The sequence below is a fragment of the Acipenser ruthenus genome, chromosome 13 (assembly GCF_902713425.1).
Source record: "Acipenser ruthenus chromosome 13, fAciRut3.2 maternal haplotype, whole genome shotgun sequence".
Lineage (NCBI taxonomy): Eukaryota > Metazoa > Chordata > Actinopteri > Acipenseriformes > Acipenseridae > Acipenser > Acipenser ruthenus.
The window spans coordinates 34,056,964-34,072,294 of NC_081201.1; the positions used below are offsets into that span (position 1 = coordinate 34,056,964).

Sequence of the window (15,331 nt, forward strand, 5' to 3'; positions counted from 1 at the left end):
TGATTACAGTGCCATCTACTGGCAAGGAATTCAAGCTTTAAATCAAATCTGACATCTTATTGCAGGCGAGTAAGATGCAGTATTAAACAAACAATTAATGAATAGACATTTTTACCCTCTACAGTTACTTGAACATGCCACTTTTACCACATGTTGAGATATCTGTGGTAAGAATGTTAGAAAGCAGTTGAGTGTAGTATATTGGGTGATATATGGCTCATTTCATGGTTACGGGTTTTAATGTTTCATTCATCCCAAATAAGAAATAGTAATGCAAAATAAATAAAATAAAAAGGTAATTAAAAAATACATTGTTGTGCATGATCTAGCAATACATCCTTAAATCATCTGCGCTTGCTTTATGCCGCTATATATTTAGAATAATAGTTTGTAATGGAAATGGTTATATATTTTTTTTTGTTAAATGCCCCTTACACTAAACATGAACATTTCAAGAACATTGGGCCAATATAAGGAGAACAAAATGCCTACGGTATGTTTTCACACTTCCATGATATACAAGGGGCACCATTTTTCCTTCTCCCTGCACTGGTCGCGTTGGAAACAAAAGGAGAATATGCCGACAGCCTGCCTGTTCCTGTGTATTTCTATTGAAGTATACAGACCATGTTATATACAATGACAAAAACATACTTGCAGAAATGTCTACAGCATTTGCCAAAACTAATTTATGTGGATTTCTGACTGCTCTTGTTAGAACCTAATCACTTCCTTTGCTGTCTGTCACCTTCTATCCAATGGTCTAGCTGCAATCAACTGGCCTAAATGATCTGGTGTTACTGAAACCAGTGTGTATTGGAATGCTCCTTGCAATTAAGCAAGCTGCAAAATGTTCCTTTTTTGCTTTAATATTGGATGCAGAGTTAAAAATAAATAAATAAATAAATAAAAATATATATATATATTTTTTTTAAATAAATAATTGTGTCACAAACACGTGTGATATGGCATTTGGAAACAGCTCAATATAAAGTATTCAGATCATGAAAGACATCTGACGATGCACATTTTTAGTGGACTTGAGGTTTTGACACATTTAACAAAAATTCAAAATACTATTATTGGTCACATTACTTTTTATAGTTGCCAAATACACAGTAATAACAAGTGGGCTTTTTTAAACAAAAAATACATATTCTCGTTTTTAAACAACGGGACTAGGGAGGGTCACTATTGCTTTAAGAGATATATATATATTTTATTTATGTGCGCTCCCTACAAAAAAAAGTAACAAGATCCACTTGAGCTGTGGCAGCTTAGTTAGTAAATCAAAGGAAAGTACTGTGAAGTGATTGGCCTTATGGCACTAAAGTTTTCCAGAAGGAATTTACAACAGTGGACAGCTGAAGAATACGGTCACCTACCTGAAAGCCAGAATATGACTCCATTGACTACCATGGGAAACACTACTGCTACTACTGCAGGGTTTAAAGGAACAATAACCAACATTTCCTTACCTCTCGTTGGCATAACAACATTCTCACAAATCCCTATGTTTTCCTTTGTCTTTTATATTCCAACAGTTTTGTTGTTTGACTTTTTTTTCACTTTGTGTCAGCTGAAGTCAGCTTTTGCTGTCACATTATAAATCTAATTCTTATACAGTGGATATTAAAGAGCAGCCCTGGTGTGGGTATGCAATATCAGAGTTATCTTAATGAATGTGTTCTTCTTACTGTTTAGAATCACTTTGTATACCATTTCCCCTTCCATCATCTCATCCTGGTTTGTTTAAAGCAGCCCTGTGGCTTCAATCATGTCTTCTCTCCAAGTCCTGCTGGTACACTAGAGTGTAGCCATAAACATGTCCCCCTGCAAAACCGTGCCTCAGTGGATATAAGACTACCGCATTCATCTATGTTGTACTTCTTACAGATGTATATCTTAAATCCACTAAAAGTAGTGTTGCAGAGGGAGAGGTTGATGCACTGTTAAGCTCAGGTGGGATCCTACACAGTTCTGCACAGGAAATACATCTATAGCATGGTGGATAAATAAATGGACCAGAGTGAAAAATAAGTAAGAATTATGTTATGATTATGGGAGGCTTTTTAAAAATCTTAATTACTATCATTATGTTTCTTCACATTTACAACAGCAATTGAAATAAAGTATTCCCCCAAATAAGTATGAACATAATGATGATAATGACAGCTGACCCAAACTTATTTCTTACACAAAAGGAGGCTTTTCCAAGAATGGAACCAGTGATCTAGTAGTATAATGATTCCCATTCTATTCCCAATCTATTAAGCCACCCAGCCTTTAGACTTGAAGAAAGGGTTTAACATGGACCCCTGTGGAAAAATGCATTCCCGTGAAAAAACAAAACAAAAAGCAATACAGTGTTTTTTGTTTGTTTTTTCCCTCCCGAAATGCAACACTCCAAGGTCTTTCATTTCTGCTTTATTATGCTCTCTGTATCTTTGCTCATTTTTCACCAGTATTGCATTAAGTATTGATATTGATTTCTTGTAAATGGTACTGAAATGGATGGCGCACACTTTTTTTGTTATTGTTCTGCAGCACTTGTATGTAATTTATTACAGCTGCGACGCAGCCTGCCCCTTGCTGCCAGGGTTCAGATTGAATGTGCCAGGCTGCTCAACTGGTACACTCAGCAACATCCCTCATCGTCATGGGCAAAAATAAAACACACATATGGATTAAGTATGGATTGTACATACTGTAAAAATGATTACCGTTTTCAAATCCTAACAGCAGGTCTATTTAAACGCTGGCTATTCAATGTCATATTATGTGTGTTTGTTTAAACGTCCACATTAAAATTCACGGGGGTAACATCATAATCTAAATTAAGTATCAAAATCCTGGCTTAATTCAAAACAAAGATTTGTCTGAATTGCAGGCATTTTCTTGGCTTACAAAACTGTATATCCACTGCTGACCTTTGAAGAATTTTCTTTTTTTTTTGTTTTATTATTTCCTTATCAAAATTCAGGTATATACAGTATATAAATCATGTGAAAGTCACCTACATCTCTAAATTAATTATATTATAGTTTTATTTTGGATGTACACGAAAGGTTTAAATGATTACAAAATCTTTTATTTCAGGATGTTTCGGACAACAGCCCTTCTTCAGCTGTGTAGAAAGAAAAGTACACAGCTGAAGAAGGGCTCCAAAAAAAAAAAATATATATATATATATATATATATATTAGTGCTGGGACGAACACAGGATTTTCATGCTTGGATATTCGCTCATAATTTAAATATTCGTAGTTTTTCAAAAAGTAATAAAAGCCATTATATTGCTCTGAATGCAGGAACAGACAGCATAGCAGCAGGGGCGAGGGGGGTGGCCGTGGCCCCTGTGTGTGTGCCTTTATTTTACAGCAAGACCTAACAATATGTAACACGTTAAAATAGAAAACTATCCCAGGAGTAAAGAATAAGTGAATTAACTAAAAAACAAAGGATGCCAAATAGCAGTTCAAGTTTAACGTTGTTTTGTTTATTCCTATATAGTACTTAAAGCTGACAACGCATTTTATTTCTTTTTTTTTTTCATTCCTTGCCATTGCCGTTTCTTCACAGTAACATTTTAAGGAAGTTAAGTACTGTTTAAGCAAGACATTTCAGAATGAGAATGAGAATGAGATAGAGATCACAATGCATGAGCGCGCAGGCATGCATAATCTGGTTTGTTTACTTTTTGCTGTCTAAAACTTTTACATGAGGCTGAAAATCTACTGTGTTTTTTTTTTTTAATACAAATCTCACATATCACACACGCTCTTTTTCATTTGCCTGTTGTGCCAATTCTGGTAAAGATAGTAAATAACTGCAAGGTATTTTTTTCATTTGTAGCGAATATGAACATCTGATTTTTGCATCCGAATACATGTCAAAAAATATTTGTTTGAATATTCTGATATTTGTCCCAGTACTAATATGTATATATATCCTTTTAGTCTCTCGCACTAAGTGTGATAGCACCTATAACCTGATTAGGGGTTTGACGATGGGCTGGCCAGTTTACCTGAGGTGAATATCCCAGGAAAGCCCAGAGATACCCAGCTGACATGTTCCACTGGTGGGTGAACTCCAACTGGTCCGTCTCCTCCCGGTTCAAGGCTATGTGCTGGCAGCCTCGATAGTCCCCTTTCAACTGCTGTCCCCCATGCAGATTGACAGTGTCCCATGTACCCGTTCTCTGCAGCACACTGCTCAAATCGCTCAGCTGCCTGTATGACAAGTGACCTGTTTAAAATATAAAGCAAGCAATAACGATGCAGTAAACAATTTATTCTGTTAATTGTTTGGTTTTCATAACCTTAGTACACTACCCCCGGTGGGACCAGCATGACTGCAAATAAAATAAATAGAAAAGAAATTCTGGTGTGTTATACTCACCAGATAACAAATATGGTGTCACTGCATCTGAAATCCATGCAAGGTACCCTTCCTTAAAAGAGCTGATGAATGAATCCAAATCACAATGGGCTACCACCTCCTTGCTCTTCTGTAGTTCAGGGTCCATATGGCAGTCAGGATTGAGGAAGACCACCCTGGAGAGGAAGAGAGACTGACGAACACAGACCCCACTTCGCATCAAGTGGTTCCACAGATTCTTTGTCTTGGTCTGAAGGAGAGAATTAAAAAAAAAAAATTCCATTATGTGCCAATCAAAGCCAAAGTAGCAGACATATAATAAAATGCTTAAAAATCGATGTAGGCTTCCCATCTGCATTTTAAAATATTTGTAATTAATGGATGATACACTTACTGAATTGGGTTGACATGAGGGCTTACTCATAATGATTCCAGAATGCAGAGTGACATAGAACAACACCTTGTTTTCCCAAACATTGCTGTATATGTATTGTGAGCCAGGACCTAACCTTATGGGACTGAACACTTTATGATAGCAGCACAAATGTTTGGGGGAATGAGGTCACTGTGGGTCATTGTAAATAAGCTCCATTCCATTCCACAGTACAGTATTTTATAGACACAGCTTCCTTTCATACAGGAACCTTTGCATTATTCTAACGACACCAGGAGAATTCTGAAACTGATTACATGATGTACTTTTTTTAGGCATTCTCGGTAGAACACTTTAAAATAATGGCCGCAAACGCATAATGAATTCTAGCTGAATACCTTTGCTCTTATTGTATTACTTGTATTACTTGTATTGTAACACTTGAAATGTATTTGCTTACGATTGTAAGTCGCCCTGGATAAGGGCGTCTGCTAAGAAATAAATAATAATAATAATAAAATAATAATAATAATAAATACCACAGGAATAACATCTGTATATCGTATGCACTTCCTCTGAGTTCTGAAGTCATTCATTTTGAATTCAGCCCTTACTATATTCACACAATTATTGTTTTGAGATTCAGCTTTTATTAGGGAGCTCCCCTAAATCCCTTGTTTAGAAAGATAAAGGGTATTAATGCTTGTGACAGAGTAGCCGTCTGCCATGTGAACGCGTGCATTCACTGCTGAGTGACAGGCAGGAGATCGAGACGGTGGTTGATGTTGATACACCCTGCAGGCGAACAGGATTTGTTTACATATCAACACACTGCAACACTCACGTGACACTACCAGCAATGGCAGCGCACAGAGCACATACAACACAGTGTATGAAAACTATCTGAACTAATCTTCTCTGTTCAATAATAAACTAACGTTGCTGAAGAGGTTGATCATGGAGGATAAACGGTTAGGGCCGATATGTGACGGGCAGATATGCGACGGATTACTGTACTAAACATTAATCACCAAAGCTGACGGTTTTCTTTCTTTGAATATTGAATATTCACAGCCCTGGAAACACAGAATGAACCCAAACACTTGGCTTTCAGCTAACCCTCAGACTAGATAGAAAAAAAACAAAAAACATCATCCTCTCATTTCAAAGAACTAAAGCCGAGCTCCCTCCACTATTAAGAAGCTTCTCCAGGGAAAGGTTATTATTAATGATGGGTAAGAATTATATATATAAAAAAAACCTTTTGGGTGGGTAAAGTGGATAATTACCCACTCATTATCTATACAGGACGGAAATCAGATTTCACAAGGAGTTTGCCTATGCTAGCTAAGTTGAACACCTGGAATAATTACGGCATAAGCTGCCTGCATTTAGAATTAATGTAGGAGATGGACCAGAGCAAGCAGAGTAAATTACTTATGTCAGCCGCAGTACTAAGATGTTCGCGGGCGCCCCCACTTATCCCAACCTCCGCCAAAATTTTGCTTCTGTTCGGAAACAATTAATCCCATCCTGCCCGACAGTACATAGCCTGCCAGCTGTGTTTAGGCACTTGTTTTTCCTCCAATGAATATAATTATAGCAATTGAAATGAAGAGCTCAGCTTCAAGAGTTTAATAAAGTATAAGTATTTGCTATCTCTGTATAGACAATGTTACCCTGACTCAGAAAAATAGCACTCCTAGTATAATTTAGATCAATCAAAAAATATAGGAGGACTATGAAACTACTACCTTCTCTGTGCTTGCCAAGTGAAGTCCCAAATATCGGTGCACAAATTCATCTATTTCGTGTCCATTAGGGCCTGGTGGAGCCCAGAGGAAAAAAACATGGGACTTGATTTAATTTTTCAAATTGGGATACTGAATCTCTTACTTTTATGGAACACTTACTTCGAATATTTCTGTTAATCACCACTAGAACATAAAGGGGTGCTCAGCTGCCTGTGCATAATTATATTTAGGTAGCTGAAGACATTTACAAAGCCCATGCTGTTTTTGAGCAGGCATGCTTGTCTCATAAGAGACTATATACCCATCCTGGGGTTGGAGGACATCTGATTTCACAGGGAGATTTATAAGGCACAGGGTTTGGTAGACAGGCCTTGATTTTGTGTGTTTATCTGCAACATTTTACTGCTGATCAAACACATATAACTCTAAATCACACTTTACAGAAACATACAGGGATCAATTCAATACATTTAATTAAAGGAAAAGGGTCTATAGCATGGGAGTTTTGCTTACAAGTGATGATCAAAAATGTAATATTTAGTTGTTTCACCTTCAAACGGAACTAGGTTATATTCGCAGAAATTAATTTGTCTATGGCCACATTCTTATTTTTTCTATGTATACTGAATTCTATGTAGGCCCATGCTGCCTGCTTTGCCACCTTTAATCAATGTAATTGTCTCATAAAGATACAATACATACTGAGGATGGCACTAAAAAAATGGATGCAAAGTAAAAAGAATAACCTAAAAATGTATTTTAAAACGATAAAATAAATAACAAATGGTAACAGTGGGTATAGGGTTACCTTGATGACCTGGATGGGATCAGCAACCTGGCTGATAGATGTGTTTGAGAAATGCTCTGTTTCTTCTGTGAAGTTTAAATGCCAGCTGTGTTCCTGGACCGATACTTTGCCCTTCCAGGTTTTAACATCAAGGCAGAACACACCACGCCCTTGACAAAAGAAAAATAAACCAGAGAGGCACAATGTAAATTTGAGCAAATGTTGTTTAAGAGCACAGCAATAATGTGTGCCTCGTGCAATTGTAATCCACAGTAGCAAAAAAGGGACCAAATATAATAATGTCTGAATAAAATGATGCAAACACACACACAAAACAAAATGTACAAAGCCGCTGTTTGACACATATGCAGAGCTGCTGCTGTAATAAGCTAATCACTACTACAGCTATGGCCAAAAGTTTATGAAGCAAACTGAATTCATTCTATAGGGTGTTGCGAAACGTTTGGCCATAGCTGTAGCTTGTTTACACATATAGTAGTTCATGTTTTTCTCTATTATTTTGGGAGGACATCAGTAATCATTTAGCATAACTCTGAACCCATCACCACAGAGCAATTACAAAAGGTGACATGTTTTTTTTTTATTGGTTTACAATATATATATATATATATATATATATATATATATTTGGATATAACATGGTAAAAACAAAGTAAAAACAGACTTCCTATAAGGGTTGTGTGTACCTGTAAGGAGAACCAAGTCAATATCTTCTTTCCCTATTTGAAACTGATTTGGAACTCTTAAGTTGCAGAAGATGGCTTCCTTTTGCAGCCCACCATGTTTTCTTAAAAATAAAAAATCAGCAAACATGTATTATTTAAAAAACAAAGTGTGTATTTTTTAATGCGGTGTACCATAACTCAACACTGATATGCAAGCACTACTGTTTAGCAGTGTTTAATATTCAGTAGTACTATAAAGTGGAGTGTATAGGGATGTTTTTGGGGGTTTTCATAGTATAATAATAATAATAATAATAATAATAATAATAATAATAATAATAATAATAATAATAATAACCTTTGACAAACTGATGACAAATTTTAGAACATCCCTTCGCTGTTCCTCAGGAGAGAGTGTAATACCATTGACTTGATCAAAGTGAAAAACACACTTGTCCTCAACATCAGGTTTCGCAAACAGTGAGCCATCACTGCGAGATTTTGGTCTACAAAAGATTCCTTTAAAATCCTGTGCACTTAGTTTGTCTACAACACAAACAAGGATCCCAAATTGCCTCTCAACTTTTGTCTAGCAGTCCAGCTCACCCCTGATTGTATAGTCCTTATGACTTTCTGCAGTCCCTCCTCTCTGTTTCTTACACTGTTTGTGGCTAGGGGTCGGCTTGAAGTTGCATGGTATTGTGTCCCTATTCTCCCTAAAAATTACAACATAATAAGTAACACTAAATTATTTTTTCATCCTAAAATGTAAGGGTGCCAACTTGTTACCTGCAGATGCAGAACAGCCTCCCTCCTGTCAGCAGTTCAGCCTACAGGCACAATGTTTTGACCACCTTCAGTTTCTCAGTAATTTAACTCGACTGGAAATACTGGATCTGAAACAGCCTAGTATCACATGACCTTACCTACTCATCCACCAATCGTGAGCTAATGCTATGGGCCTTCCATCAAGAAATATCTGGCTAATTGACAAACGTGCCAATCACTTGTTCTGTTTTTTGTCCCTATTCACCCCACTTTACGGAAGTAAACATAGGAGACATAAGTGTTTAAAGTTGCCTGCATTCCTAATAGTGATATTTGTAAAAAGTCATTACTTTATGATATGAAAGCACATAGATTAAATGAGAGATCTTTGATTATTTAACTAAAGGGGCGTTGCTGTTTTGTAGCTGGACAGAACGCACAAGCAACAATGTTCCATAAAATAACAGAGCAGATTTGAGCACCAAATTACCTCAGCTTTGTCAAGAAATCCTTAAAACATTGCAATTCCTGAACATTCTCCTCCTGTTTACCAAACTCTGCTTGACCTGAGGCTGAGGCATGGTAAAACTGGATCAGCTGACTTCCAAGTTTTAACATCTTTGGATTTGTATCTGTAGAAGAAAAACAAAATATTTGAATATTTGCACTTAATATTCTTTACTAAAATGTAGACAAATCTCTTTCTAAGAGGTGGTGGTGGTGTCAGTTTTATTGATCCAAACCACCACCTGTTATGTGTTGTTTCTATTTGAACTCTATAACAATCCTTCTGGGGTATTCCCTAAGGGGGAATTTATTGACAACCTTATTAAAAGGTCAGACAGATATCAAGGTTTATACATTTAAGGGCAGAGGTATTAGATCTGCTGCTGTTAAGATCACTTTAACTTTAAAGCTGTGGTAATCATCGCAATATTATTCGTGTAGCAACAACTAACCCCGTGAGTTAAGTCATCCGCTTATTTTAAAGCAGCTATGTATGTGCTATGGTGGTCACACTCCACATGTTAATGTCACATGTACTTAGGTCAAACGGCCGGACATCAACTAGGTCTTGTTTTCCGATTTTTTTTTTGTATTTTGTATTTTGTATTTTTTTTTTTAAATCCAATTCAGTACTGAATATGGTTTACCGGATGTTAGAGCTACATTTATTCTCTAAAAATAACATTTTAAGATTGATTTGATATATTAGTAAGACCACGGCCGCTTTTCAGCAAACAAAGAGATACCGTAGCACATGTAAACAAAGCCCACATATAACGTTGTCAAAACACAAACCTATTACTTTGCCGGACAAGGGAGATGTAGTCAGAAACCCGTCATCTCGTTGTAGTTCAGGGTCCGTCCGTGTTTGTACTTTTCATGTAGTTTGCCTATGTTACTTAATACTCAACTGGAATGTGATTGCACCATCTTCCTGCTTTTCACACAGCCCCATGTGAGTCTTCCTGGAAGATGTAAACAACACGCCACGTGGAGCGTCTGCACTGTCAACAGAAAGAGCTGACGTCAACCCGCACAACGTAAAGATAAACTACAACGACAATCCATCAGTGCTTCCCATGGGTTGCAGGGTTGACGTGTAGCATAGTCAACACAACAAAGTATCTGACACGACTGCAAAAATAGCCGGTAACTGAACACTAACGGTGTTCAACATATAAAACCACGGCAATTAACCATAGCGCTGTGTACATTTGTTATCAAAGTTTACCACAGCAAATTTGCACGGTATTTTCTGTAGTTTCCCCATACTGTAGCATGGTTATATGTTTTTATTTATTTTCTTTACTATACCTGTATGGGCAGTGCTTAGGTATGTTTTACCATGCTTTCACAGAGAGAGAGAGAGAGAGAGAGAGAGAGAGAGAGAGAGAGAGAGAGAGAGAGAGAGAGAGAGAGAGAGAGAGAGAGAGAGAGAGAGAGAGATCTGATGGTGCAGTGTGTATAGCTACAGCTGTGGGAAGAGTCTGCCTGGGTGATATTATTCTTGTCTTCAATCTTCCATTTCTTCCATGAGGTTCCGGTTATTATCCCAGCCCTTTCTCAGATTAGGTGTTTAGTGTTGGTCCTGATGTGGGTGGATTTTATGGTGTTGCGGAAGCTTCCTACACCTGTCTTTCAAATTTACGGTTACCAGATTTTGTGAAATTGAAAAACTGACATTTTTGTCTTCTGTTCATTGATGCCTGAAGCACTTAAAGTAACTGTATATAATAACAATTATTATTTTTTTTAAAAAAACATTGTGTTTATTTATTGCAGACCTTAACAATTAATTATTTTCTTTCTATTCTGACCAAATCTGTTAAATGTACAAAAAGCCAGGTTAAAAAAAAAAAATAAAATATATATATATATATATATATATATATATATATATATATATATATATATATATATATATATATATCAGCTATTACCATTTTTAACATGGTCCAGGAAGTTAAACAAAATATTAATTATTAAACACATCATCAGAATTATTAAACAAATAATCCATAAGATTGTTTATTTACATTTTGAATAATACATTAGTCGGTTGCCAACTTGCTGAACACACTGCTACAGTTTTGTGATTATTAAAAAAAGTGAATACAAAACTTGGAGGATTAAACAAATTGAGTCCAGGACAATCCCAGTTTTCCCAGGACATCTGGTAACGCTATTCATATTCCAGATATGAAACACACATCTGCTTTTTACGCTGGGTAGAACAACATCACAAGCTAGTCAAGTGACTTGCCTGTTGTTAGGCACACATTGTCTCCATGGTATTTTTTTAGAACCTGCCACTTATATTCAGAAGTGATTACAATACATGCACTGCAAGATGATTCCGGTAATTCAGTAGTACTATTGTAAACAACCTACAGTCATTTCTATATGTTTGACCTTGTACGCGTAAGACAGAGCATGCTACAAGGAAATAAAATATACTGATAAGCAATGTCAGTGCAGTTTATTCCCACTTAAGTCTTTTTCTACTCCTTGCAAAGCAGTAACAATTTCAAAGCCTTTGAATTTCTTTAAGAACCTACAAAGAGCAATAAATATGTATGAGCTGTTCAGCAAACAATGCCCAATGGTGTCATTCCCCTTAAAAACAACATTTCCATGGGATGCAAGGGGCTTTAATATTGCCTTAAATATTAAAAAGAAAGAACAGAGCCTCATTCATTTTTAATTTACTGGATACAACTGTAAGGAATCGTCTATCGTAAAAAATAAATAAATAAATAAATATGAGATGTTTTCTTTTGAAATGAAACTTCACTCTTCAACCAGCATTTCCTTAATAACAAACGGAGTGCTTAGTTCCTAAGTGAGGCATGTTCTGTTTTGTCTTGATTTATGAGGCTTGCAGGCTGAACTGTAATTATGTATAGTAGGACTGTAGCAATCCTTACCCAGTAGCTTTCAAATGCACAGGAGTTCACCAAAAGCAGATTTACATTTTTTGTCAGTTTCCCCTCTCAGCATATGACCAGTTTATTCCTACTTTTTATTGTTCAAATTAAAGATTACAAATGTGCAGGAAAGTTAAATTTGACTTTTCCTTTAAGACAAACACTTAGAAAAGAAAAAAATACAGCAATGTAAAAAAACCCCTTTTAAATCAATGGTAAACCATCACTCAATTTACCATTTATTTGATGTCCACACTAGACATGAACGACTGCCTGTACAAGAACTAAAATAATGTTTAATTCATTTGAGAAACAAACTACCGGCATATTGATTATCCAGCTCATTTTTTTCCAAAAATTAATTTAGGGGAAAAAAAAGAAAAAAAAAAAGCAAACCTTTCAAGGATACCATTTTGTCTTGCAGAGTTATAGAGCGTCTCTATTAACAATAATTACCTCACACTTCTCATATAACTATATTCATCACTGATTATCATATTTTTGCAATCAACTTCTTCCTTAGGCGTTTAAGACAAAAAAAAAGAAAAAAAGAAAGAATGCATTTCATTTTTATTTCTTTGCCTTGAGGCTTCCGATCTGAAATTACTGGGCAATAAAGATTGTGTGCGTGTGATTTAAAACAGAATGGGTTTGTTTGATCATTGCTTTGTGGGGAAATGTATCTTTTTGGGATTTTTTCCATTTGCAGCCCCAGCTATGGTACATACCACGCTTCCATGGGTACTCCCTTATGATATCGCTCTGATGAATTATTAATCCAGAACTGTTGATATATCGTCAACCTTGTACATACATTCTTCCAAAATGAGTGTTACAGTAGGCTGGGATTTATAACAAAAGCTTGACATATGCTGCTAATTCACCTAGACAGTCTTGTCAGTTCCAGCTTTATAAATAATTGATACCCAGGGCTTGGAGTTCAGCTTCTGTTAGTACTTCAGCTGCTAGATTTCAGCAGCGTAATGGATGAATATTTGTTTATAATTTCTGTACACAGACCCTATGTCAGGTCCCCTGCCTCATTTGCATAGGTAGATTGAGATGCTGGGAGTGTAACGAGCATGTGAAGGTGATGAATTGTTTGCTCCTCGCTGCCGCTGCACTTCTGTAAATGTTTGATTAGTTTTGAATGGATTACTGTTAGATTATCTGGTTCAGGGGTTAAAATCGGCACCTCTTTGCTCCCAAAGCTTGCCTGATCCCTTCTTGACAGCTTGCAAGCCGCACATGCCTTGGTGCTGTTATGAAAACGAGGGCCAAGGCTATGCTTTTTCACTGGATGGGCCTGCTACAGTGTTGTGCAAAACACAAATAATAGGATATTTAACAGGTAAGAAATAAAATGCGTAAAGAATCCCTTTCCCAAACTGCTTTTTTAATTTTGATTTACGGTGGCAGCCCCCCACTAGTCTGCTGGCAGTTCGATTTCAGATTAGGTCTGTGGTATTACCTAAAAGTATTTTGCTTGAATACGTACAGCAGTTCAGGGTTGCAGTAAATGAAACCAGTCTTGATCATGGTCTCTTCCCAGCCCATAATAGATCCTTACTCCTGACTCTACAGTTAGACTGACCCTTTTATTCGCAGACTTGGAAGGGTGCCAAGGATTCAATCGCCGTATTGCTGTTGGTTGATCTTATGAAAAAAAAAGGGTGCAATTATCAGACAAAGAAGATGGAAGTGGATGGGGCCATGTTCCTAAAACGGGAGGAGGCAACATCTCAGATCCTGCATTGAGCTGGAACCCAGTCAGGACACAGAATAGAGTGAGACGGGACAATGAGGAGAGACGGACAATGGGGTGCAAATTAGAAACAGAAGGACTCACTTGAGGAACAGCTGAAAGAGCAGTGAGGGCAGACCTGCAGAAAAGTAGATTTATTTTTATTTTTATTATTAGACACTAGGCATTAAAATAATAAATGGTGTCCTGCACTACAACAAAATATTTGTTTTCTAAAAGCATATTATTTTGTTTTAACAATCCCACCATTTGTGTGGGAGGAGTCCACAGGTTAATAATACTGAGGGGCAATACATTTTACATTATTTATTACTTATTTACATTATTCTACATTTATCTGTACCAAATAGAAGATAATGCACATAATCTTGTTGACTGTAATCCAGAAATCCATACAATCTAGATGCATGTCTTGATTTGAGGGGCACTTACAGAAAATTAAAAGGTTCCTTAAAAGTTTAATGTTTAACAGGACACATAGTAAAGCAAATGTATTTATGGTTAAACTATGGTACATAAAGTTAAATGCAAAGTATTATCAAACTTCAAACTTCTCCAGAATTGCAGTCTGCTATAGTATTCATTAAAACTGAATAAGTGTCCCCCAATGTTCCCAATGTGGCGGTGGTTTATATATTTCTATCTTTCCCCATACTCCTTGTGCTGGTGTGGATATTAAGTGAGTTTAAAATTCTGCACTTTATTCTCTAGCGTGAAAAACCTAGACAGTCCAGATCAAGCATCAGGATTTAATGCTGGCAGCTAAACTGAATTGTGCTCCACCAGCACTCTATTGAGCTATTTCTTTGTCAGCCCTGGCCGGCATACGTTTCCATGGCTTGTATGGCAATCATGTTTGTGATTAAATGGGTAATGAAACACGTGCTCCCTCTTTTTGTCTGCCCTTCTGATTAAGCCTGCTTTCTATTTACCCCCCGTGATTTATGGCACTCAACTGTTGAGGTGAACGCGGGCCCATCAGTTCTGCAGCCTATTACAGCTCCGGAGAGTGTGTCGGGTTGCCTGCAAGGCTTGAACCAGCTCCTGACAGCCACGGCTCCCCACTACATTACCCGATCTGTTTGGCTTCCTGTTGTGACCTTTCATACAGTAAAATATATTAGTCCAACAGCACGGTCTCATTAAAAGAGTGAATTAACTAAAGAGTCTTTTTAACTAAATGACAGGCAAAGGACTGAGAGCTAATAGCCATGGGCAGTTAGAAACTTAACTCATGAATCAGGCTGTTAATGCTGCTTGATGCCTGGAGCACTGAGGGCACATCTCTCTCTCTCTCGCTCTCTCTCTCTCTCTCCTTTTCCTTCTCCCTCTCGCTCTCTGCTGGCTCTCATAAGAAGAAAAGCTCATTACTTTCCTCCTGATG

General features: G+C 36.9%; 1 protein-coding gene across 2 annotated transcripts in view; it reads right to left on the minus strand.

The window, feature by feature from the left end:
- si:zfos-911d5.4 (uncharacterized) overlaps positions 1-10,240 on the minus strand; it is a 42,215-nt gene extending 31,975 nt beyond the window's left edge. Inside the window, exons 1-6 of one of the 2 annotated variants that reach the window (XM_034030750.3) lie at positions 10,058-10,240; positions 9,239-9,380; positions 8,002-8,102; positions 7,316-7,464; positions 4,402-4,630; positions 4,028-4,248 (exon numbers count right to left, since the gene is read on the minus strand). In XM_034030750.3, the coding sequence (XP_033886641.3) occupies positions 4,028-4,248; positions 4,402-4,630; positions 7,316-7,464; positions 8,002-8,102; positions 9,239-9,366 (828 nt within the window). In that variant the 5' untranslated portion in view covers positions 9,367-9,380; positions 10,058-10,240. Of the gene's footprint in view, positions 1-4,027; positions 4,249-4,401; positions 4,631-7,315; positions 7,465-8,001; positions 8,103-9,238; positions 9,381-10,050 lie in introns of both variants that reach the window. The other variant, XM_034030749.3, reaches the window with a different exon arrangement.
- Positions 10,241-15,331: the final 5,091 nt, after the last annotated feature.